This window comes from Camelus dromedarius, chromosome 36 (assembly GCF_036321535.1).
Source record: "Camelus dromedarius isolate mCamDro1 chromosome 36, mCamDro1.pat, whole genome shotgun sequence".
In the NCBI taxonomy this organism is placed as follows: Eukaryota; Metazoa; Chordata; class Mammalia; order Artiodactyla; family Camelidae; genus Camelus; species Camelus dromedarius.
The window spans coordinates 5,776,818-5,801,678 of record NC_087471.1 but is presented as its reverse complement, the minus strand read 5'-3'; the positions used below and the strand labels follow the sequence as shown (position 1 = coordinate 5,801,678).

Genomic DNA, 24,861 nt, shown 5'->3' with positions numbered 1-24,861 from the left:
AAGGAACAGAAAAAGAAGAAGAAAGAAAAGTGAACAGAACCTAAAAAACTCATGGCACACCTTTAAGCTGAGTAAGCCCTGAGGTCACCTCCAACTCCTGCTAGTAAAATAGAATGGGAACTCTCAGAAAGAGAAAGGAGAGAGGAAAGAGAAGACATATTTAAATAATGGCTCCAAATGCAATACATTTAATAAAAGATATGAATATAAACATCCAAGAAGCCCAAGCAGGATACACCCTCAGAGACCCACACCAAGAAACATTACGGTCATAACTGTTGAAGGCTAAAGACAAAGAAAGAATTTTGAAGGCAGCAAGAAAAATAGTGATTTGTCACATGCAAGGGATCCATAATAAGATTATCAGCTGATTCCTTAGAAGAACTCTTGAAGTCGGAAGGAACTGGGATGTATAAAGTGGAGTGGTCAGCAGGGGACCCAGTGTCCACACCTTGGGGCTGTTCACCTGCCTGCCTGCCTCTCCACAGAACGGTTGAGTGACCTGCAGCAAGTCCCCACCCTATCGGTGTCTCACATTGCTCATCAGACAACGACAATCAGAGCTCCTACCCAGCAATGTTGTTGGGAGACTTCAGTGTGAGTACGTGTACCTAAAGAGCATGGCCCATGGTAAGAACTGTATTTCAGCACCAGCTCTTTTTAGTGTAATCATTATTCACAAAGCTGACTAATCAAAAACCACATCCTCCGATAGCAGTACCATACCCCACTGCCTCACCTCTGTCACCTCTGTCAGAAGCTGCAGAGGAGTCACATCACAGCCTCTCTGGAGGTTGGGTGAGGTGACGAGGATGGGATCTCAGGGTTTTTTGTTTGTTTGTTTGTTTGTTTGTTTGTTTTTTCAGTTATTTAGGTTCTTGGTCTCATTTCCTTCACCAGACTGTGAGCTCCCAGGAGCAGCAGAATCACAAGGTCATTTGTTTCCCTCTCCTGGGACACAGACTCTCCCAGAGTGAAGGGCTCATCAACTACTTGGTGGGTGAATAACAGCACCCTCCCCAGGACACCGAGGAGGGGAGCCTAGGGTTGTCGTCAGCGTCCTGCCTAGGGACAGTTTCCAGGCTTCAGCTCAGGGAGGGACCAGAGGGACCAGGGGACCCTGTGGCCTCCATTGAGGGGACAGAGAGGAGTTCCAGGAGGCTGAATGCAGGGCAGAGAACTGGAGAAGAAAAGCTGCCCAGAGAGGGCTCTGGACACGTGCAGAGGGGCCCATCCAGTGACTGGGTGAGTGCTGATCTGTGCATGGGAGGGACTCACCCCAGGCTGAGAAGAGAACATGGGAAATGAGCAGGCTGGATGAGGATGGAGGCTCGGCCAGGGCTGGGAACTATTCATGCTTCCATTAACCATAGTGGACAGACTGCAAAATAGAGGTGTGATGACTAATTATCTAGACAAGTATCAGAGGTTAACTATTAACTAACCTCTAATACTTAACTAAACTCCAAAGACTTAATAATGAAATTTTTCCAATTTAACACTGATATTGTCTCTATATTTTATTTTTAAAAATTGTCATTTCTATTTTCTCCCTCTCCCTCTCAGCTCCTCTCTACAGACCTTAGAATCAGCCCACTTTTCCTCTGTGAGCTGCAATTTCTAATCTGTAAACTATAATTCTCTCTCTCACCTCCCCTCAGTGTCCCAGGTGGCTACCTGAAGTGTTAGCTCACGGGGGCTTTAGATACAATGGAGAGCCTTTCTCCCTTCCCCCACTTCTCACACATACCTGAACAGAAATGGAAGGAGATGTTATTCCAAGGCCAAACTACATCTTCTATTATAAAGAAGGTCAGGCCAAAAATATCAGAAACGTATTCCTTTTGAATCTCAACTTCTCTATATAAAACACAAGTGAAAAGCCATCCCTGTCTCACTGGGTAGTTAGGAAAATTACATTGAAATACCAAATGAATTCTCTCTCATTTTTACAAATAAAAGATATATATTTGCATACTTTTAAGATTTAAGGACGCAGTAGTTGTCCCCACCGATCCCCGCCACCAACCGCCCAAAATGTATGGTATCTGAGGATTAGATAGAAAAGAAGCTTAGTAGCATTGGGACGGTTATATTTTCATCTTGGTTCTTTTTCCTCAGGATTGCTTTGGCAATTCTGGGTCTTTTGTGGTTCCATATAAATTTTAGGATTATTTGTTTTAGTTCTGTGAAAAATGTCAGGGATAATTTGATAAGGATTGCATTAAATCTGTAGATTGCTTTTGGTTGCATGGCCCTTTTAACAACAGTAATTCTGCCAATCCAACAGCATGGGGTCTCTTTCCATTTCTTTAAATCAGTTTCCTATGTCTCAGCATACAGATTGTGCGTCTCCTTGGTTAGGTTTTGCATATATTAAACATAAACAGCCTAAAAGAGGAACCAGAGGAAGCAAGCAGATTGGAGAATAAGACACCAACAGGAAATTGAAGATTCAGACTTGTTCATGAATGAGCTAGCTTCTGTCTCCCATTTGCCTCACCCAGCATCTGGCTTCAACAAGGATCTCAATAATTAGAAGTAACAGCCATTTGGGAAGCTAAAATAGTTGAAAGATGTACATTCATTGAGCAAACTCTGCATTACACAGCATATTTAAGACACAATGTGGAAAATAAAGAGACCCCTGAAGTAAAAAATAAGGGAGAGGAATAAGAAAATTATTATATTGATGAAATTCTCTTATCAGAACATAGGCAGTCTGCAACAGGAAAATAAAACAGAAGATAACACATGTTTGTGTCAAGTGACTAGGAGAGATAATAGCTACTACATTTCCAAGAACGGAGAAATCTTTTGCATGAGGCAGAATAAAGTGTGAACGTTAAGGATGCTAGAGAAGTTAAAGCAGGATACTCTCGTCAAGAACAAGGTATAAACGAACAGTTATAAAATAAATAAGTCCTGGGGATGTCATGCATAGCACGGTGACTATGATTAATAAAGCTGTGCTGTATATCTGAAGGTTGCTAACATAGCATGCTATGCAGTGGCCATCAAAACTCCCTCTGGAAACATGGGCACAGCATCCACAGAAGTCTGCTAGAACTCTCGACAGCCTGGGATTCCATCATGCCAGAAGCTACTCCTATTCTAACACCAAAACAAAAAGCACATCTCAAAGATACAACCATGTCCATTTAAATAGGAAGACTGAGGATCAGAGAGACCAAAAATTAGCTCCAGGGAATAAAAGCAGGGCAGGTGCACATCACTTCAATGCCTGGATGTAAGGTGCCCACAAAAGGAAATTTCTTTCAATGGTTTACACCTTTTTTTAGTTTTATTGACAACCCACAGTATGTTGAGATTGGACAAGTAGTGGCATTTCTAGCATGTTTTCTGAATCCTTTCCTACAATAGTGCATTTTCAACCACTCTTTTCCTAAATCCTGAGTCATCTTTGCCATTTTTCCTTGACTGCACCTATTCAGGTAGTATCGTCTCCCTTCACTTGTCTGTGGTTTTTCGGGCTTACTCTCTCTTCTCTATTTCTCTGGGCACACTTCCTCCTTTCCCTGCTGAATTACCGTAGTCTGCCATTTGACAACTGTTTCTCTCCTCCACACGTTGAACCCTGGACACCAGACCCACCCATTTAGTGTGTTTTGATTCCAACAGCTGAGGACCACAGCCAGACAACCACCAACCCTGCTCTGAACCAGGCTCCCTCTTGTAGATTTTCCCTTTCAATGGAGTAGGGTTTCATAATAAGGGCTCTTTTATCTCTCTTTTTATTTTGTATCATCAAGTCTGAAATGTACTGTAACAGATTTTCCACAGAGTTTTTTAACAAAGTATTTGTACTTGCATTGTGTCATGAAATGTTTGCCCCCTATAGGATATAGAGCCCAGCACCACCTTCACAGCTGGTCACAGCTGGCCTTTCCCTCCCAGTGCCAAGTGACAGATTCCTTTCACTGAAGCTGGCTATGCCCCACTGTCATCCCCGGCATGAGGAAGAGGGGAGCAACGTGGGATCGGGCACAGCACTATGGAGTCTTTGGCAACAGCCTACAGATACGAGAAGCCAAAGATAGACATTCCAGGATGAGACAGAGAGTAGAGGAAGATGTGGCGAACTGGAGGAGTGGGCAGGGGTTTGGTAACTACTTGGTCCTGGCAAACTACAGAGATGGGTGACCTGGACATACGTCTCTGAGCCTGGTGACCCAAAGTACAGCATTGCCCAATGTGAATGGTGTCCCTGGATTGTGAAATCAGGGTCCTATTATCGTCAAAGGAAATTCAGAGAATCATGAAGATAACATAGGCCCCACACAGAGCTGGAGGTATAGAGAGAGCTGGAAGGCCCTCCTGACCCACGTGGGGAACCCCCTCTTGGCTCATTTGTTTTTATGTGCCAGTTAGTCTCCAGCAGTTCTATTTCCCAAGGGCTTTAAAGAAACTATAGGGAAGAAAAATCCTAAAGAAAGTCTGAAATGGCTTCCTTGAGCTTTCCTGACTGCAGGAGCAGTAGTGTTGAGACTAGACAGCATGAAAGTGTGAGTGTGAAAGACAGATGATTCTTTTCAGCCAGAAATCTGGAATTACCAAAACACACAAGGCGGTGATGGGGGAAGTCGGAAGGCTACAGGTGACCCGAATTCAGACCCACGGATCAGATCACTGATCTGTGACCTTCATTCCCTCCACTCACTCATGTATTAAGCATCTGCTCCAGCCAGGCATCCTGCTACTGAGATGCTAAGCTCAAGCACCCTGAAGCCATAGGCTAGGTGCAGTAAGACATGCCAAGTGGGTCGATGAGACCCTCGAGGGGAGGAGGAAGGAGCAGAGTGAGCAGAAGACCAAAATCTGAGCAGGGTAGTTCAGAGTTTATAAACATGAGGGGCTTGCTTTGGCTCTGGAAAGAGAACAGGATCAGGACAGGTCCTGGCTGGGGACTCCACCTCACGACCGGTAACAGCAGAGGGCACAGCTTCTGGTAGATGCTGACTTCCCCCTGGCTCCCCAACTCCTCACCGCCATCTTCTGTGCCTGTCTGGCATGGACAGGATCCAGAAACAAACTAGGTGCCCAGAGTAGCCGCTGCCTGAGCCCGTTAGTTCTACCTCTGGCCCCCCACCTGCAGGAGGTGCACCTAGAAGACAGCTGGCTCCCATTCAGAGCCTCTCTGTGACTAAGTCACGTGTTTCCAAGAACCGGTGAGCACATTTGCGTATTGGCTCCCATTCTTCACCCCGCCCTGTGAGTCACCAAGAGTACAAAAGTCAGGACGGCCCACCTTCCCAAGAGTAGAGACGGAGACAGAGACAGAGACAGACAGAGACAGAGAGATTGAGCCTCCGGTCACCCTACAGGCGGTAGGGACGATCCAGTGCCCCACGAAAGACACTGCCGATTCCTTATGGCGCTGCGGGCTGTAACCCCGCGGCGGCCGGGACAGCCAGAGCTCCCTGACCGCGCCGGGGAGCAGGGACACAGCGCATCCGCCGCCTTGAGCGCCCGGGTGGGGCGCGCCCCCGGCTCCAGGCTTCGCCTCCGGGGCCCCAGGCTTCGCCTCCGGGGCCCCAGGGCTCTCATCTTCGTCGTCTTGGGTATCGTGTTGTCGGTGAGTCCTCGCCGCGGGTCCTACCTCAGCGGAAGGCTCGCCCGGTGGCCGGGAGGGAGAGGGGTGTGGGAGACATGGCGGGGTGCCTGCCCGGGTCACCCGCAGCCAGGCGTGCCTAACTGGACCGACAGAGGGCAGAGCCGGGGGAAGGAGCAGGGTCACGGCCGGGCACGACCGACCCAGGCCCAGAGGGAGAAGAGTCCTTGGCCCCGCTGGCCTCGTGAGCGGTCCCAGAGGTAAATTCCAGGCATGGAGGGATCAGGGTCAAGCTGGAAACTCCCTGGCAAGCTGCCTGGAGCAGCAGAGAGATTGGCTGTTTTTCCTTTCTTTCTTTTTACTGTTTTACACTTACTCCTCAATTCTAAAACATACTCAGGGCAAATCAGTTAAATAGCAGCCTGCTAGGAATCACTTCCCTAGACTGCCCAGTGCCTTCGACACCTTTGGTTGTTGCAGCAGGAGGCAGGTCCCCAATCCTTGTAGACACGTTTCCTGCCAGGCTGCCTGTAAATGACCATTAATCAGGCAGCCGAAAATGGGAGCTGCCCTTTCCTTCCCAAGGAGAGACTGTAGCAAACAGGAAACCCACGGTGATGCACATCCTAAAGACACTGCAAGTGCACTGGCTCCCCTCCTGGGTTTCACAGATTTCTTACATGTTAAAAACAAAAAAAATTAAATGTCAAGCAAACATTCCATGTGTCATGAAGTTTTAAATATTTTCATTTAACAAATTCAAAATTCAGAAAACTAGTAACATATTTATAATCATAAAATGATTACAGAGTTAGTTTTTTTTTTTTTTTTAAATCAGTCTTCACTAGGGGAGACCCATGTTTAAGACTGCTGCATGAATGGCTCACTTTAGCCAGGCTGGTGTGTTTCTGGGTGAGTGTGAGAAAATCCACACAGACAAGGCCAAAATCTGATCCTGATGGTTTGAGGAGTGTGAGACCTAGGCCTCTGACATCCCAAACTCCCCTTCTCATCCCTTCTCATGCCTTTTTAAACAAATGCATTTACAGCCATGATTACTTTTGTTATATTCTGAGTTAATAACCTATTCCATTCGATGTTTTGGGTCAGTACAAGCAGATTTCTTATTCTTTTTAACGGCATAATACTTTATTGTATGGAGAAAGCAGATGTGGGTGAACCAGTTTATTTCACTCTTGTCGCTCATGAAGATCTTTTTAGACTGTATTCTGTTTTTTTGCTAATTCCAACAGCATTGTAGTATATATCCTTGTGTGTGTCGTACATGCGTGTGCATCTATTGGGTAACTCCTTCAAAGGGAAATTGGTGTGTCACTCGATTAGATAAATTTATACTTTAGAGAACAACAATATGTCATCCAAAAGAAGGCTGGACATTTTAACTCACACCAAGAATGTATAAGTGTGCCTGTTTCCCTACACCTTTGCTACACTGAACTTGAATCCTTTGCTAGCCTAAGAAGTCAGAATGGGGCACCATACTGCTGTGGTGTTGATTCCTCGGTGCCAGTAGAGATTTTCAAGGATTGTTGAGTTTTCTGAGACTGGGAGAGGAGGACCAGGAGAGTCCAGATTAGGCAGCAGGGAGTAGGGGGTAGGGGCTGGAGTCCCAGCTCTGCACTTGAACTGTGTCACCCAGGGCCAGTTAATGCCCCAAGCCCTGACTGTCACAAGATGAGGCCCATGTCCTTAAGCTCTTCAAAGGATGGCATCAAATGAGGCCCAAAGCTGAGCTTGGTCCTCACCCAAGTCCTTGTACTGCACATGTGATGTGGCCCCGTTTCTTTTTTTCTTTCTTTCCTTCCTTCCTTTGTTCCTTCCTTCCTTTCCTTTCTTTCTTATTGAAGTATAGTTGATTTACAATGTTGTGTTAGTTTTCAGTGTATAGTGATTCAGTCATATATACACACACACACACACACACACGCACACATATTATTTCTCTTTTTCATTATAGGTTATTTATTACAAGATATTGAACACAGTTCCCTGTGCTATACAGTAGGAACTTGTTTGTCTGTTTTATATATATCAGTTTATATCTGCTAATCCCAAACTCCTAATTCAACCCCCCACCCAACCCTGCCTGCCACATGGCCCCATTTCTGTTGTAGGTCTTCCACCCTGGGTTACTCTATCTTTTGAAGTGGGAAATCATAAATAAATAAATAAATAAATAAATAAATAAATAAATAAATAAATAAATAAATAAATAAATAAATAAATAAGTAAGTAAGTAAGTAAGTAAGTAAGTAAGTAAGTAAGAGTTTCAGAAGCTCGGTCAGGCTATATGAGTCCTGGGACTGCAGCTGGAGACAGCGGGCCAGCTCTGCTCCTTCTAGCCCTGGGACCCTCTGGGTTTTCACTTCTTTATGTAAAATGAGAGGAGTTTAAAGTCTGCAGGGGCTTGTGGAAATGGTGGAGAGCTGTGTGGGCGCTGTGTGAGGCTGTGTGGGAGAACGAACCACATCCTCAGGGCTGGTGTCGGTCACTATGCTACTAGGAGGGCCACCGGGTACATGGTTTCCGCCTACCCCCTCAGTGGCTGCCACCTGCTTGTATTGGAACCATGGTGTCAGCTCGCTGGGGTGGGGCAGGAGCTTCTGAAGAACAGGGTGGACGGCTGTGCTGGAGGGGGCCACGGAGGAACGCGGAGGAACGCAGAGAAACCCAAACCTCAGGTGATGACAGTGATGGCAGTGCAGGGCCTGAGGCCTGGCGCATCCAAATGCCGTCAGCTGTCCTGTCTGGTGAGCACTTTGCACAGTGCAGTGTGAAGCGTGAGCAGGAAAGGTATCCGTTCAGGAGACTGCAGGTGGCTGGTCACCCCAGCCTCTGCTAAGAAGGCCTCTGTCCCTGCCCTTGGACCACTTTCCCTCAGTCAGAGATGGAGAGAAGCGTCACTCCACTTTCTGAGTCAGGGCTGGGGGAGTGGGGACAGTGACATGCACAGAGCATGTGCTGTTCGGCAGCTCAGCCAGAGACCTGACATTTGTTATTCAGTGTAACTTTCCTAACAAACTGGGAGACAGGAATCATTTTTCACCTGTGTTTAATATAGAGAAAATGAGAATCAGAAGGAATATATTTCTGATATTTTTGGCCTGAACTTCCTGAAAATAGCAGATGTATTTTGGCCTTGGAATGACATCTGCCATGTCTGCTCAGGTATGTGTGAGAAGTGGGGGAAGGGAGAAAGGCTCTACCTAACACCCCAGTGAGCTAAGGCTTCAGACCATTGCCTGGGACATTAAGGGGAGGTGAGATAATTACAGCTTACAGATGAGAAACTGCAGCTCAGAGAGGAAGTATGTGGGCTTGGTATTAACACAATTTAATGGAAGGGGCGTGAGTAGGGAAGAGAGGGAAATAGGAATGACAGTTTTTAAAAGTAAGATATAGGGACAATTTCAGTATTAAACTTGAAGATTATCAGTGTTTCATCATTGGAAGTTTTTTGTGAAATGGTCGAACGGCTTTGATTGAGTTGACTGTTTCCACCCCCCACCATTTGCTCTCCGCCCCAACATTTCGGCAAGGAAGGGCTGGCAATGTCCTGGTGAGGGGGAAGGGGCAGGCTCTGGCTCTGCACTGTGTCTCTGCTCCTCCTTGTCCTGCTTTGGCATCAGTCAGACTCTGTCTCTCCCACCTGCTTCTCTGTGGGTAAGGGAGTGTGACTTCCCTGGCTCCTGTAAGATTTTCCTTCATACTGGTTTTCAGCAACTGGATTATCATTTGTTTTGTGTGGGCTCCTTGATGTTTCTTTCACCTGGGGGTTCTTGAATTTTTTGGACATTTGGCTTTACAGTTTATATCCGACCTAGATTTTTGGCCATTGTTTAATATTTTGTCTGTTCGCACCCCTGAACCTCCAATTACACTTACGTTAGAATGATTGCTATTGGTTCAGAATTAACGGCTTATTTTTTCCATTATGTTTTTCTGTATTTCATTTTGAATCCTTTCTATTGCTTTCTCTTCAAGTTCACTGATTTTCTACATAACCTAATCTGCTGTTAATCCCATCCCATATGAATATTTTCCCTTTTTGTATGTGGATACTGTTGTGCTGTTTGTTTTGCTTGTTTTGTTTTTGTGAAGACTTTATTCTTTTAGAGCCGTTTTAGGGTCATAATAAAACTGAGTGGAAGGTACAGAGATTTCCGATTTATCCCCACCCCCACCCCCAACCCCCCGCCTTCAGAATTGTGCATGTATTACAATTGGTGAATCTACACTGACACATTCTAATCAGTCACTCAAAGTTCACAGTTTACATTAAGGTTCACTCTTGCCTTTGTACCTTCTGTGAGTTTTGGACAGATGTATACTGTCATGTATCCATCATTATGGTATCACACAGAGTATTTTCACTGCCCTAAAAATCCTGTGAGCTTTGCCTATTCACTCCACCCTGCCCCTCAACCCCTGGCAACCACTGATCTTATTACTGTCCCCACAGTTTTGCCTTTTGCAGAATGTCGTGTCGTTGGAATCATACAGTATGTAGCCTTTTCCAATTTTTTCACTTAGTGATACACATTGGAGGTTCCTCCGCATCTTCTCATCACTTGATGACTCATTTCCTTTTAGCACTGCATAATAGTCCATTGTCTGGATGGACCAGTTTATTTATCCACTCACCTAGTGAAGGAAACCTTGGTTGTTCCCAAGTTTCATCAGCTATTTTGAAAAAAGCTGCTATAAGCATGCATGTTCGGGTGTTTTGTGGACATACATTTTCAACTCATTTGGTGAATACCTAGGAGCACAACTGCTGGACTGTATGCTAAGAGTATGTTTCGTTTTGCAAGAAACCACAATAATGTCTTCAGAGTGTCTTCTACCATTTGTATTGCATACCAGCAATGATGGACAATTCCTGTTGTTCCACCTCATCATCAGCATTTGGTATTGCCAATGTCCAGATTTGGGCCATTTTAATGGATGTATCCTCCATCTCATTAGCTTTATACTTTGCATTTCCCTGCTGACATCGGATGCGGATCATCTTTTTGTATGCTTACGGGCCATCTGTATATTTTCTTTGGCGAGGTATCTGTGAAGGTCTTAGGTCCATTTCTTAACAGAAGTCTTTGTTTCTTTTAGTTGAGTTTTAAAAGTACTTTCTGTATTTTGGAAAACAGTCCTTGTTAGATGTATCTTCTGCAAATATTTTCTCCTAGTCTATGACTTGTCTTATCATTGTCTTCATATTGTCTTTTTCAGAGCAGACTCTTAAAGTTTAATAAAATCCAGCTTATCAGTTATTCAAGGTTCATGCCTGTGGTGTTATACCTAGAAAGTCATCACTGGAGCTAACTTAATTTAGGTTTTTTCCTATGTTGTCTTCTAGGAGTTTCACAGTTTTGTGGTTTACACTTAGTTTTGCTAAGTTTAATTTTATTTTGCAAAAGGTGTAAGATCTACATCTAGATTTCTTTTTTTGCAGGTGGATATCTAGTTGTTCCAGTCCTATATGTTGAAAACACCCATCATTTATATCTGTCATTATAGATATGGTATTTTTTAAAAATCTGTATAAGTCCATTTAGATATGGGTTTTTTGTTTTTTTTGGTTTTTTTGCAATATCGTCCATGTCTCTCCTGATTGTATTCATTTTTTTCATTTTATGTCCCTGAGTTTACTTGTAAGATTCAAATAGCTGTTTCAGTCTTTGTGTATTAATTCAATTGTCTCTGTGACTTTTTTCCCACAGCTTTCATTAATTGAAACTTTCCTACTTATGATGATGTTTTTCTGCTTTTTTCATGCCTTGTAACTTTTTATTAAGTGAGGGACATTGTGACTTTTTTGCTGTTTAAGTATTCATTTTTGTTGTGTTCTTTTAAAGAAACCTGGCCATTGGTCTGGTCACAATACAGAAAATTGAGTGTCAGTTTGATCTTCCAATATTTGCTTCTAACTTGAATGCCTAGGCTACATATTTCTTATTTGGGGACTAAATTCATTAACTACCAAGGATCTAGTAGTTAACGTCTGATAACTAGCCAGCGCCCCTTTTATGTAGTCTGTCCATTATGGTTAATGGGAGCATGAACAGTTCCCAGTCCTGGGCGAGCCTCCATCCTCATCCAGCCGGCTCATTTCCCATGGTCTCTTCTCAGCCTGGGGTGAGTCCCTCCCATGCACAGATCAGCACTCACCCAGTCACTGGATGGGCCCCTCTGCACGTGTCCAGAGCCCTCTCTGGGCAGCTTTTCTTCTCCAGTTCTCTGCCCTGCATTCAGCCTCCTGGAACTCCTCTCTGTCCCCTCAATGGAGGCCACAGGGCTCCCTCTGGTCCCTCCCTGAGCTGAAGCCTGGAAACTTGTCCCTAGGTAGGACGCTGACGACAACCCTAGGCTCCCCTCCTCGGTGTCCTGGGGAGGGTGCTGTTATTCACCCACCAAGTAGTTGATGAGCCCTTCACTCTGGGAGAGTCTGCGTCCCAGGAGAGGGAAACAAATGACCTTGTGATTCTGCTGCTCCTGGGAGCTCACAGTCTGGTGAAGGAAATGAGACCAAGAACCTAAATAACTGAAAAAACAAACAAACAAAAAAAACCCCCTGAGATCCCATCCCCCTCACCTCACCCAACCTCCGGAGAGGCTATGATGTGACTCCTCTGCAGCTTCTGACAGAGGTGACAGAGGTGAGGTCGTGGGGTATGGTACTGCTATCGGAGGATGTGGTTTTTGATTAGTCAGCTTTGTGAATAATGATTACACTAAAAAGAGCTGGTGCTGAAATACAGTTCTTACCATGGGCCATGCTCTTTAGGTACACGTACTCACACTGAAGTCTCCCAACAACCTTGCTGGGTAGGAGCTCTGATTGTCGTTGTCTGATGAGCAATGTGAGACACCGATAGGGTGGGGACTTGCTGCAGGTCACTTGGCAGGCAGGTGAGCAGCCCCAGGGTGGGGACACTGGGTCCCCTGCTGACCACTCCCCAGGTGAGCATTTGGTCTCTCAGGTCAGGATGGCAGCACAAGGTTACTGCTGGAGGGTTCCTGAGAGGTCATTTAGTGCGATCCCTGATTTCAAGAAGGGTAAATGTGAGGTTAGAGAGAAAGGGAAGTGACTTCCCAGGATTATGCAGCTATTTAGTGCCTGGCCCTGGCTGAGAAGCCTCATGGCTGGTCATTTACTCTCTTTGTTTTTTTACACAGTTAAAAAGGAACCATCAACCTCAGAATCAGATCTCAGGCCACAGGAAGACCCTGAGGACAGATCTGATGCTGATGTCCGAGTTTACCAGATTACAGCTTAATTTAAGAGAACCAAGGCTGTTTTAAGGGTTGATGCTCTAGAGGGGATAAAAGAGAAGGCTTGAGTTAATTTTTGATCAGAAAATGCTTTTTAGGCGTTGACTACAAAACAGTCTAATTGTTGTATCACATGTGGGGAAAAAAGCAAGACAAGGGAATTCCCAGCTGATGACTCACTTCCGGGTGGAGCAGGGTCAGTAGAATCCGCACAGGACTAAAGTGAACACACCTCTTCCTTTCTTCTAGCTTACTTCTCTCTTTTGTCATGCTGCTCGAGGGCAGCCAGTTGTCTCCTTCCTCTCACTCTCTCCTTTACACACACACACCACACACACGTGCACACACACACACAATTCTGTTGACTGACAAAGCCTCAGATCTCGGTAATACCCTGGGTCCCTAAAGCAGTCACGACCTCCCACTAGGAAGGCTCCTCGCCTCCACCAGGTGGTCCCCTCCCCCCATTACTTTGACTTCATTCTTCTCTGTGGCCTTGTCTTTGTGGACTTTTCCCTCCATGTCCACCAGTGCACTGTCACCTCTGCCTCACAGCCCCTCGAGTTTCTTTTCGCCTTGGCAACTTTGGGGGGGTCTCTGTATCTCTCTTCCTGTGGCCAGAACTATCCTGAAGAATGGAAGGGCCATGTCTTGTCCCTAATGCCTATGGGCCCTGCACAGAGCTGCTCAGCAGGCTCCAGACGTGCCTCCTCGAACACGTGGGTCGTGTGGGTTCTAAGACGCTGCACTAACACTGTGATGTCCTCGTCGTGTTCTAGAGGGTCTTTATGCGGGGGTTGGGAAATATGACCCTCAGACGGGGTACAGAACAGAAATAACTGAATGTCATTCTGAGGGATGGCAGGTCCATAGGCTCGGGGAACCAGGAGTCCAGTTTTTACTGGGTGGGTGGTGGTCAAAAAAGCACTTTTAAAGATAATTGTTGATAAAGATAAAATTGTTTGCCCAGTGGATAGTGGACTAGGTGCGTGAACTCAGACTTGGCCTGAGCGGTGTTTGGCCTGTGTCCTCACGGTTAGGTTGTAACAGCGCGCGAGAGGAAACTGAAGGCCCATGTGGATCTGAGGGAGGTGATCACAGTACCACTGCAGGTGATGACATGAGTCTGGTAAGAGAGAGAAAGGGATTGTAGGTTTCCTCCCCTGAGAGCCGGCAGAGGTCATTAACAAAATCAGAGAGTAAACGGAAAGAAAAGGGTTTAAGAATTAGGAACAGGAGTGTGGTTTCGGCAGCAGTGTTAATACTCTGTCAGCAGACCTGCACCACACAACAAGCTAGATGAAGATTTCAGGATGAATACAAGTGAAATCAAGTGGAAACATAGATGTTAAGGAAGAAGAAAGATCATCAGAAACATTTTTTTTTAATTGGCCAAATGTAAAGGATGATTTCCCCTTAATTTCCTGAAGCTATAGACTCAAAAATTACAACACTGTGGGCTTTTTATAAAGTACACTCATCTAATGCCTAGGACAACTACAGCAATAAGAATGGCAGGGCGGTGATGAACGGATTTATACTATTGCATGTCTCTAACATTTTCTGTTAAAGTACACTCTTAATTCAGCAGCACAACTCAGAAATGAAAAAGAACAAAGTATGAGGCACGTGATAATATGGGTGCATTTCGAAATAATTATCCTCAGTGAAAGAAGACAGAAGAGTACATGGTATCTGATTCTATTTATATGAAATTCTAGAAAATGCAATGCAAACTAATCCCTAGGGCAGAAAGCAGATCAGTAGTTGGCTGGGGCCAGAACGGTCACGGCAGGTGGAGAGGCGAGCTCAGGAGCAAAAGGAAACCATTCAATGATGTGGTCATTATCTTGATTGGGGTGAAATTTCCACAGATGAATACATATGTCAGATTGTTATAAAATTTTACTCCTCAAGCATGTGTAGTTTATTGTAAGCCAATTATACCTTAATAAATCAATTTTTAAAAACTTTATCAAATAGACTGTAAACAGTTAAAAGTATATAATGTACTCCCCATAGGAACTGCTAAAGAAATAATGCAAACATGTATACACAAAATGCCAACACATAATTAAAATGGAATTCTAAAAATATACCATGAATATTAAATTCTGCAGGAAGGAGCAATAGGAAAAAAAGGAGACTGGACTAACAGAAAATAAACAGCAGAACTGCAGATCCACTTCAGCCTTATCAGTGATTACATTTACTCCAAATCAGTATAATTCAAAAGTAGAAATGGTCAGAATGAATTTAAAGGAGACACATATTACTGAAAATTAGGATGGATAAAAGATTAACATTTAAATAGTAAGCCTATGAAAAACTTCTGCAACTATCTTAATATCAGCTGGAAGTTGATTTAGGATAGAAGAATATTGGAGAGATAAACAGAGACATTTCGTGTGTTAAAGGATTAATTCATCAGGAAGCCATAATAATCATCAACGTATATATGTCAAATAATAGAATTTCATATACAAGAAGCAAACATTTACAGGATTGAATCGAGATGATAGCACATCTCTCTTAGCAACTGCTAAAATGGTTAGATGAACACAACTCAGTAAAATCATAAGAGATATGGACACAGTCCCGTCACCTTAACTTAATTGACGTTCATAGAGCAGATATGCAGCATCCGTTGAAAACATTCCATTTTGGAAAACATAGTCGCCTCTTGAGATGGTGCTGCAGATTAGGATTACCTAGAAAGGGCAGGAGGGAATGTTCTGTGGTAATCCTGTGTTCTATGAATTCGATAGAGGATTTGGGATACGCACAAATATGAATTGATAAACTGATCACTGGCACACTTAAGAAATATGCGTTTCATTGTTTGTGGGTGTTCAGTGTACAAGTCTGTAAATTTTCCTGAGTGTGTCAAGTTTTTTGGGATGAAATATTGAGGAAAAGAGTCCACGAGAGGAAAACCAAGGAAGACAGGAGGTAAGAGCATACTGAGAGCAGGCAAAGGAGACTCAGAGACCACCTAGCCTGGAAAAGGCATGACCTGGGGGACACACATGAGTTTCGTGGTTCCCAAATACTTGACAGACTTTCATGTGGAAGAGGGTTGTATTTTATCTTGTTTAGATACAGATGGTTGAACTGAGTTCAGCAAAGTATTTTTCTTCTTATTTTCTTAATTTAACTTTTTATTTTAAAACACTCAAAATTACAGAAAAGTCGCATATATTATACAAGACCCCTTTTTCCTGACCAACTGAAAACTCAATGGTGACGTGATGAACATCATTCCTGAACACTTCGGTGTGTACTCCTTACAAACAAGAACATTCTCCCTGATACCCAACCTTCAAATCAGAACATTAACATGGACACATTACTACTATCTAGTTCTCAGACCCCATTCAAATTTCTCCAGTTGCTCTTATGTCATTTATAGCTCAGAGACTGTGGCACAAACTGTCACTTTTCTGAACCTCTTTGGTATTTAGTAGAACACTGACATGTTCCACTAGGGACAGCTTGTCAGGCACCTTATAATTTTTTTTTTTTAATGGTGGTAAAATATACATCGCATAAAATTCTCCATCTTAACCATTTTTCAGTGTATGGTTCGGTAGCATTAACTACATTCTCATTGTTGTGCAACCAATCTCTAGAACTATTTTCGTTTGGCAAAACTGAAACTGTCTATCCGTTAAACAGTAACCTCCAAAGTTCCCCCTCTCCCCAGCCCCTGGCAATGCCCATTCTACTTTCTCTATGAATTTGACTACCCTGGGGACCCCACATAAGTGGAATCATACAGTATTTTTGTGACTGGCTTATTTCGCTTAGCATAATGTCTTCACGATTCATCCATTGTTGTAGCAAGTGCCAGAATTTCCTTCTTTTTTAAAGTGACTAATATTCCATCTTACGTATACACCACATTTTGTTTATCAATTAATCCAGTGCTAGACATTTGGGTTACTTCCACCTTTTGGCTATTGTGAATAATGTTGCTATTAACATAGGTGTACAAATATGCCTTCATGACCCTGCTTTCAATTCTTATGGATATATGCCCAGAAATGAAATTGCTAAATCATATACTAATTCTATTTTAATTTTTTGAGAAACCTCCAAATTTTATGGAAATTCTTTTCCATAGGGGCTGCATCATAACACATTGCCACCAACAGTGCCCAAGGCTTCCAATTTCTCCACATCTTTGCCAACATTTGCTCATATATAATATAGTATCTTTTCATATATATTCTAGTATCTTCTTCAGAAAAATACCTATTCAAATCTTTTGCCCATTATTGAAACTGGGTTATTGTTGTTATTTCTATGTTATAGGAGTTCCTTATATATTCTGGATATTAACCTTTTATCAGATACATGATTTGCAAATAGTTCTCCGAGTATATGGGTTGTACTTTCACTATGTTGTGTTTCTTTGATACACAAAACTTTTAAATTTCCATATTAGCACAATTTATCTTTTTTTTTTTATGTTGCCTGTGGTTTTGGGTCATGTTCAAGAAGTTATTGCCAAATCCCAGGTCATGAAGAACTGCCTCATGTTTTTTCCTAAATGTTTTGTAGTTTTCACTCTTATGTTTAGACCTGTGATAAATTTTGAGTTAATTTTTGTATATGATGTAAAGTAGGGGTCCCGTTCATATTTTTACATATGGATATCCAGTTTTCATAAGATCATTTATTGAAAAGATTGTCCTTCCTTATTACATGGTTTTGGTACCCCTTGCCAAAAGTCATTTGACCATATATGGAACAGTTTATTTCTGGGCTATCTGTTTTATTCCATTGGTTTAGATGTCTGAGGCATGTTAAATTAGAAATTCATTATTTAATCAACATTTGCGCAAAAAAATTATTTAATGTTTGATTCTATATCCTTTTTTAAAGTTTCTATATTATATAATCCTCATTACCATGTGTGTCTGTGTAAGAGAAAGAGAATATTCACACATATGGTGAAACAGTGGAACTAAATGAGACAAAATATTAATGGATGCTATTTCTAAGATGAAGGGATCACATATATATTTTTGTAATCTTATCAAAACTCTACCTGTTGATATTTTCTAGAATAAACATGTTTTATAATAAGAGAAAAGGATAAAGAAGAGTTTTTCAAGTGTACATTACTTAGCTAGCTCCAAATCATGAAGGTACAACCATGAATACAAAAGACTATATAAGCGTTTGGATCTGGGAGAAAGGTGGAACTTCTGCTTAGTTTTGGAGGTGAGGTGAAATGAATGTGTGATGGATTCTGAGTGGGGTGAGGGTCTGGAAGCCACTCATGCCTATCCCTGCTTTGTCCCCATAGGCTGCAGCTGCCTCAGCCATGCCCACAGGGCAGGACAGAGTTCACCAACAATTAGCTGCCCCACAGGGATGGAGGCGCAGCTTCTGGGAGTTGTGTCCACCAGGTAAATTCTAAGACTGATCTCCAACCCTTATTCTACCTTTGTCTCCCCATCTTTCTGGCCTTCTGATTCCTTCAGTTCCTGGTTCTTATTTCACTGGTATTTACTGGAAGCCTTCTGTGTGCCAGGCACTGTGCTACTGGTGGGCATGAGGCCCATGCCCTCCTGGAGCTCTCCTCCTGGAATGGTACCCAGACAGAGGGACAAACGTGACAGTCAGAGAGATGAGATAGGAAGCATGAGGACAACTGAGTGATGGGTGGGACAGAGATGAGGTTGACAAGGCCTCTTGGGGATGGTGACTCTGATGCAGAGAGCAACTCTCTGGTGTAGAGAGCCAGGGACAGTGCTTCTGAGAGGACACCCAGGAACTATTGACCCAGGGGGCAGGGCTGGGCTTGTTTGAGCAAAGCCAGGGGCAGCGGCAGTGAATGGAGGCTGAAGAGGTCACAGGGACAGCTGGGAGCAGACCACACATAGCCCTAAACACCATGGAGTGGGCATGGGTTTTATTTTGTGTGTGAGAGACATCTCTGAAAAATTTTAGGCAGAGGACCGAAGGGACTAGGCTTGTTTCAGACAGAGGACAAATGGGATAAGTGCATACTCTTGGGTTGAAAGGAGGCAAGACTAGAAGCAGGTGGAGAGCCTTCCAGGGCATGTCTGTGAAGTGCACCCCTGTTTGTTCTACCTGGTGTGATGTCTGTGTTCCATATGGTTCTGCAAGTCCCGAGTCCTGGGAAAGGCAGCTAATGCCTGGCAGGGTGGTTGACTGGGGTTTTTGCTTTGCACAACGTGTTTCTTTCTCCCCAACTTGGGTGAATTAGGAATTGCTCTTCTGCAAAGGATTCCACAGCTAGCAAGAGTAGTACCCTGGGGTGCTTAAAATCCTTTGAAGAATTTGCATTTCCATCCACATCACAGGAAGGGCCCCAGTGCCTTTCCAATCTATGTTAATGTGGGCTTTTCAAAGTTTCAGGATGGGGAGAGGGAAGAGCTTAGCCCCAAACAAACACATAATCAAAACTGTAAACGCCAAGGGCTTCAGGCACCTGTTGTAGGGACAACATGGGTGGGCCTGAATAGTGCTGTGAGCAGAGCCATAGGCAGATTAGGAAGGCCTAGGGAGATACTCAGATAATCTTTTCTCTTTATAAACTTGTGTGAAAATTTTCTCATATATATTTGCAGTAGTTTTGTGGGTAATTAATTTTATAATTAAGTCATTGATTCACCCAGATTGTATTTTCTTATAAGAGAATAAGGAAGACATTTCATTGTTTCCGAGCAGCTTCTTAGTTGCCCCAGCACCATTATTAAATAACCACATTTTTATCATTGAAATAAATTGTTATCATGATACCATGTTATTAAGTAAGGTTTCCACAAGATAGAGCTTTTAGAGTATATTTCAGTATTGATGAAATAAATCAGGAGACTCATGGACAGTGTGTAGAAGGATTATGGTTTTGTTTTTGTTTTTCTCCATCCTGACCATCTCTGCCTTTTAATTGGAGAGTTGTAAGTATTTAAATTTAACACTATTACTGATAAGGTACATTTAACGCTATCATGATAAGGAACTCCCCACGAGGCCATAGGTACAGGCTGCAGGAGAAAAGGTGGCGAACCAGGAGTGAGGGCCATGGGAATTTGGGAGCATTCAGGCACTTCTTCATGTAACTCACTTGAAGGCCTGCTTGAGCCCACTCTCGTACGTGGCACTTCCATTTAATAATGGGGTGCTACTTTGCGTGCCCAACTTTATGGCTTTGTGGGTCAGATAACACTTAGTGCATGACGGGCAGCGCAAGCCACGTGGTAACTTGGTGGCTTATGGTTAACCATTCATTATCTACTCATTCCCAGTAGCTAGCCAAAATCTGTCTCTCAAAAGGAGAGTAGTTTGTTATCGAGAATGGCAGGGTCTTGCTCCAAAATTCTAAGAACCTGCACTGAGATTCAGCTGTAGGGACCTGTGAAAAGCTCCAAACAGCATCCCTATCTGTGCTGAGACGTCAGTCTCCCCTGGGTCTGCTGGACCAGATGAGCCAAACGGCAGAGTAGCTTGTACAGCAGCCTGGACCTGTTGCACAGCCTTCTCTTCTTCTGGGCACCACTCACAATTAGCAGCTTTTTGGGTCATTCAGTAATGGGCGGGAATAACACATCAAAACGAGGAATACGTTGCCTCTAAAACTGAAACAGGCTGGCTTAGGCCCTGTACCTTTTTCTCGGTTGTAGGGGGAGCCAGATGCAACATCTTATCCTTTGCCTTAGAAAGGATATCTCGACATGCCATTGGGCCCCTAGACATTTCAGTGATGTAGAAGGCCTCTGAATTTTTGTTGGATTTTTTTCCTATTCTCTGACATGCAAATGTCTTACCAGGAAATCTCAAGTACTTACTACTCCTTGCTCACTCGGTCCAATCAGCATGAAGTCATCAAAGTAATGACCCAGTGTGATACCTTGTAGAAGGGAAAGGCCATCAAGATCTTGTCAACTGTATTGTGACATAGGGCTGGATAGTTGATGTACCTCAGAGGTAGGACAGTGAAGGTATATTGCTGGACTTGCTGGCTGGTGGTCTCACAGATACGGAGGAAAAAGCATTAGCCACATCACCAGCTGCGTATCACGTAACAGAGGATGTGCAAATTTGCTTAAGTAATGAAACTATGTTTGTGCTGCAGCTGTAGTGGTTAAGCTTACAACTATCCACGGTCATTCCATACCTTCCTAACACCTTGTTGTTGGACTTGCTGGCCTCTCAAACTGTTCATTAAAGTCTGTTGTTAAGCCACCCAGTCTATGATATTTTGTAAGAGCAGCTGAAATAGACTAAGATATACTGGTATCTATGTAGTTACCATTTCCAATATTTTATTTCTGTATGCAATATCTTTCTTTTGGTTTCCAGAATCTTTATTTCTTCATATGGCTTTGAACTACTGCCTAATGTCATTTCATTTCAACCTGAAGGATTCCCTTTAGTATTCCTCACAGGGCAGGTCTACTAGTAATGTACTCTATAAGCTTTGTTTATCTGGGAATGTCTTAATTTCTTCTTCATTCTTAAAAATTGTGTCCCTCCACAGCCTTCTGGTGTCCACGATTTCTAATGAGAAAGCAGTTAATAACGTTATTGAGAAACCCCTTGCATGTGTTGAATCATGGCTTACGTGCGGGTTTTTTTTTTTCTTTTCTTTTAACTTTTTCTTGTAACTACCTCGTAAGTCAGAAGTGGGTAATGTGCTGCCTTCCTTAGACGTGGTAGCCTTTTCTTAGACTCTCTCCCTGAAATAAAACCCTTATTTCCCATCACCCGTGCTCACCATGGTAGGCCATTCATTATCTACTCAGTCCTAAATAGGGCAATGTTGTAATGGGTCGAAGCCACCGGTGGGGTGGGGTTTGAGAGGCCAGAGGTTATCTAGAATCACCAAACCCTCTTCCCCTCCCCACCTGCCCTCCAGGCTGGCCAAGTTGGTTTTGATCTAATAAATGCTGGTAGGTCCCTCCAGCGAAGGGGGTTGGAGGCCCTCCGCATATATTCGCTCTAGAATTAGCAGTTATCTACTTATCTATGTAGGAGAGGAGGGAGTGATCAAAGGAACCATAACTGATTTAAGGAGCCACTTGCACTTTCCCTTTACCAGCCCTGCGTACATAGACATGTTTGGCTTAATCTTTGAGACAAGCATGTGCTACTGGCAGGATCAACTAGGTAGGAGAGTGCGCTCTCACTAGCCAGACCAGGAGAGCCGCTGAGGTTCCCCCGAGGAAGCGCAGTGCCTGGCTTGCAGCGCTGCCGCGGTTCCCACAGGCGCGCGGAAGTGGGGGAGGCGAACACCCGGGCCCCTTGGCCCGCCTCATCCGAGAGGCGAGGACCGCTGACGGTGCCAGGGAGGCTTGGAGGGGCGCTGGGGAGTACCCCCGCTTGGCACCCATGACCGCAAGAAAGCAAGGCCAGGCACCCGGGAGTCGCCTGGAGCCCGGGTGGAGCCCGACCTGGTCAGGCCGCCAGTTCCGGGCCGACGGGCGGCGCAGCCATTGAGGCCAGTCAGCATCAAGCGCGCCTGAGCCAGGCGCTGTGGGGGACTGCGGTCCTTCGCCCACACGCAACGCCACCTGCTGTCAGACGGCGGTGACAGACACGGAGGTGGGTCACGTTGGGCCGGAGAAACAAGACGCACGGAGACCCGGCCCTGGGATCTGCAAACGGGACAGACAGACGGAGAGAAGGGAAATGAGACACGGCTGGCGTCCAGGGGCTGGAAAAGCGGTGGCAGAGGGGGTCGCGGAAACAACCCGGACGCAAGCCGGCCGCCCGGGCACGACACAAGGTCTCACCGCCAGAGGCCTCCAGCTCAAGGGTGGTCCCGTAGCACCTAAGATGCCGACGACCTTCCTCGGCCCCCAGGGCACCCCCGCGGGGATCGTGACCATCGCTGACACAGCAGAGTCGCGACAGGCCTGCGAGAACTCTCTCCCGCACACGTATGGAAGACCGCGACCCCCCAACCCTCCGCCACTACCGCGCCGAGCCCTCCATCTAGCCAGAGAGCGCTTCGCCGGGGCCGCCGCTGGTCGTGGCGATCCGGGGAGACACCCGCACAAGGCGAGGTCCTTTCGGTCCCAAACGGGAGAGGCGTCAGCAATCACCTGTTCTGCGGGAGAGGGCAAGCACTGACCAGGAGGGGCGGCGCGCACGTAGGGAGAGGGCCAGGACGCAAGGCTGGCGCCGGCCCTGGCGCTGGCGCTGCCGAGGGCTCACGCTTTATCAGGCCATCAAGAAGACAAGCATGGGATCCCACCGCCACAGACACGAGGGCGCTCCCGCGAGGCCTGGGACACCGCCGGCCTCAGCCACCACCCTCGAGCCACAGAGGATCCGTCTACCTAATCCGTCCATCCATCCACCTACAACTATCCGGAAAGATGTGGTCCGTCCCGGGGCCTCACCTCCCGGGAAAACGCTTGAGAGCGAGGCAGCCCGACCGGGGAAGAGGGCAGGCGGGACCACTGCTCACGGCCGCAGGGCCGAGGGAGTGGGGCGAGGCGTCCTGCCACCTTGGCTCACGACGGGGGCACGGCGCACGCACGGCCCCGCGCCGGACGCCTGCCCAGCCCGCGGCACCCTCCCCCGGGCCAGCCAGCTGGGGCCGCGTAGCCGCCCGCGAAGGCGAGGGGTTCTGCCCACACGCGGTGGCAGTCGCACCGGTGGCAACTGAGCGCTTTGCGGAGCGGCGGCTCGGGGGTCTGGGACGCCAAGGCTCCCTCTCGGGTCGCTAGAGAACGCTTTCTCACCGAGGGCGCGTCGTCCCCCACCCACTGTCTCCCCGCCGGGCCCATGGAGGCGCTTCAGAAGCCAGTGCCTGCGCTGGCTAACGGGAGTGTTCGCCATGAAGGCGGGGAAAAGCCTGCGCTCCCTCAGGCTCGTCGGTTTGCCTCAGGAGGGAGCGTGCCTGAGAAATCTGACAGCGCCCCCTTCGCATCGCCCGACCCGCCACACGCCCGCGTGCAACCCCAGCGAGGGGGGACGCACGGCACACGCCCAGCCAAGTCAGCCCCCCGCTCCCCGCACGCAGTGAGGACGGCCACGTCGAGACACCTGTCCCCACAAGGGGGACCGGCCTGCCTCCCTTACCGTCTCGACCCCGCAGGAGAGCTGCTCACAGGCGCAGCACCGCAGCGGATTCCCCACAGGCTTGTTGGGAACAGGAAACGAGGCCACCGCTCGGCCTCAGGCACCGGAGGGACGACCCTGAGCGCCTCCAGGAAACATCCGAGGGTCTGGCGAGACGCGCTCGCGCGACAAAGGCGCGGGAGGGGCGGTGGCGTCGGGGCGCTTCCCCAGCCCCCACGGCGGGGCGGGGGGTTCTCTCGCGAGACACAGGAGCCGAGCGAGAGTGTCCGCTGGGTCAGAGGACCCCGGCCCGCCGACGCGGTGAGGCAGAGGGCGGGAGAGCGCTGTGGGGCGGATTTCCGCACCCCTGCCTTCCACCCACCACCAGCGGGAAGGCTGGGAGGAGAGAGGCCTGCGAACGTCGTCCCTCGTCTGGAGCGACTTAGGGCGGCCGGCGTGGGAGAGAGCGACATCAGCACATCCATCTCTTTGGTGCTGTTTTAAAGATTCTCTGCTTGCATATGTGCCTTTTGTCCTGTTGACTGTAGGTTTCTGGGTGGATCTCTTTAAAATTTGATCCTGCTTGGGAGCTCATTGAGTTCCTTGGATACACAGAACGAATCTCGTATCAAATTGAAGGAAAATGTGCCGGGACTTCCATGATGTGTACATGGGTGCGCTTGGTGGTGTCCCACAGGTCCCTCAGGCGCTATTTTTTTTAAATCATTCTTCTTGTTTCTGCTCCTCAGACTGGATGATTTTAATAGCCTTATCTTCATGTCCATTAAGTTTTGATATTATTCTGCCTGCTCAGTTTTGCCATTTCAGCCCATCTAGTGATGCAGAGACACAAAGAGGTCGAAAGTAGTGGATGGAAAAAGATACGGCACCAAAAGAGAAGTAGGATGGCTATCTTATGAACAAAGTAGATTTAAAGTCACAATAGT

The 24,861-nt window shown here is 46.0% G+C and overlaps 1 protein-coding gene across 5 annotated transcripts in view; it reads left to right on the top strand.

Annotated features, from left to right (window-relative positions):
• Positions 1-5,199: 5,199 nt before the first annotated feature.
• LOC105102505 (tumor necrosis factor receptor superfamily member 10A) overlaps positions 5,200-24,861 on the top strand; it is a 33,407-nt gene continuing 13,745 nt past the window's right edge. Inside the window, exons 1-4 of one of the 5 annotated variants that reach the window (XM_064482471.1) lie at positions 5,465-5,596; positions 16,053-16,141; positions 17,939-18,097; positions 18,183-18,285. In XM_064482471.1, the coding sequence (XP_064338541.1) occupies positions 18,201-18,285 (85 nt within the window). In that variant the 5' untranslated portion in view covers positions 5,465-5,596; positions 16,053-16,141; positions 17,939-18,097; positions 18,183-18,200. Of the gene's footprint in view, positions 5,597-16,052; positions 16,142-17,938; positions 18,098-18,182; positions 18,286-24,861 lie in introns of all 5 variants that reach the window. The other 4 variants (XM_064482473.1, XM_064482472.1, XM_010995883.3 and 1 more) reach the window with 4 other exon arrangements.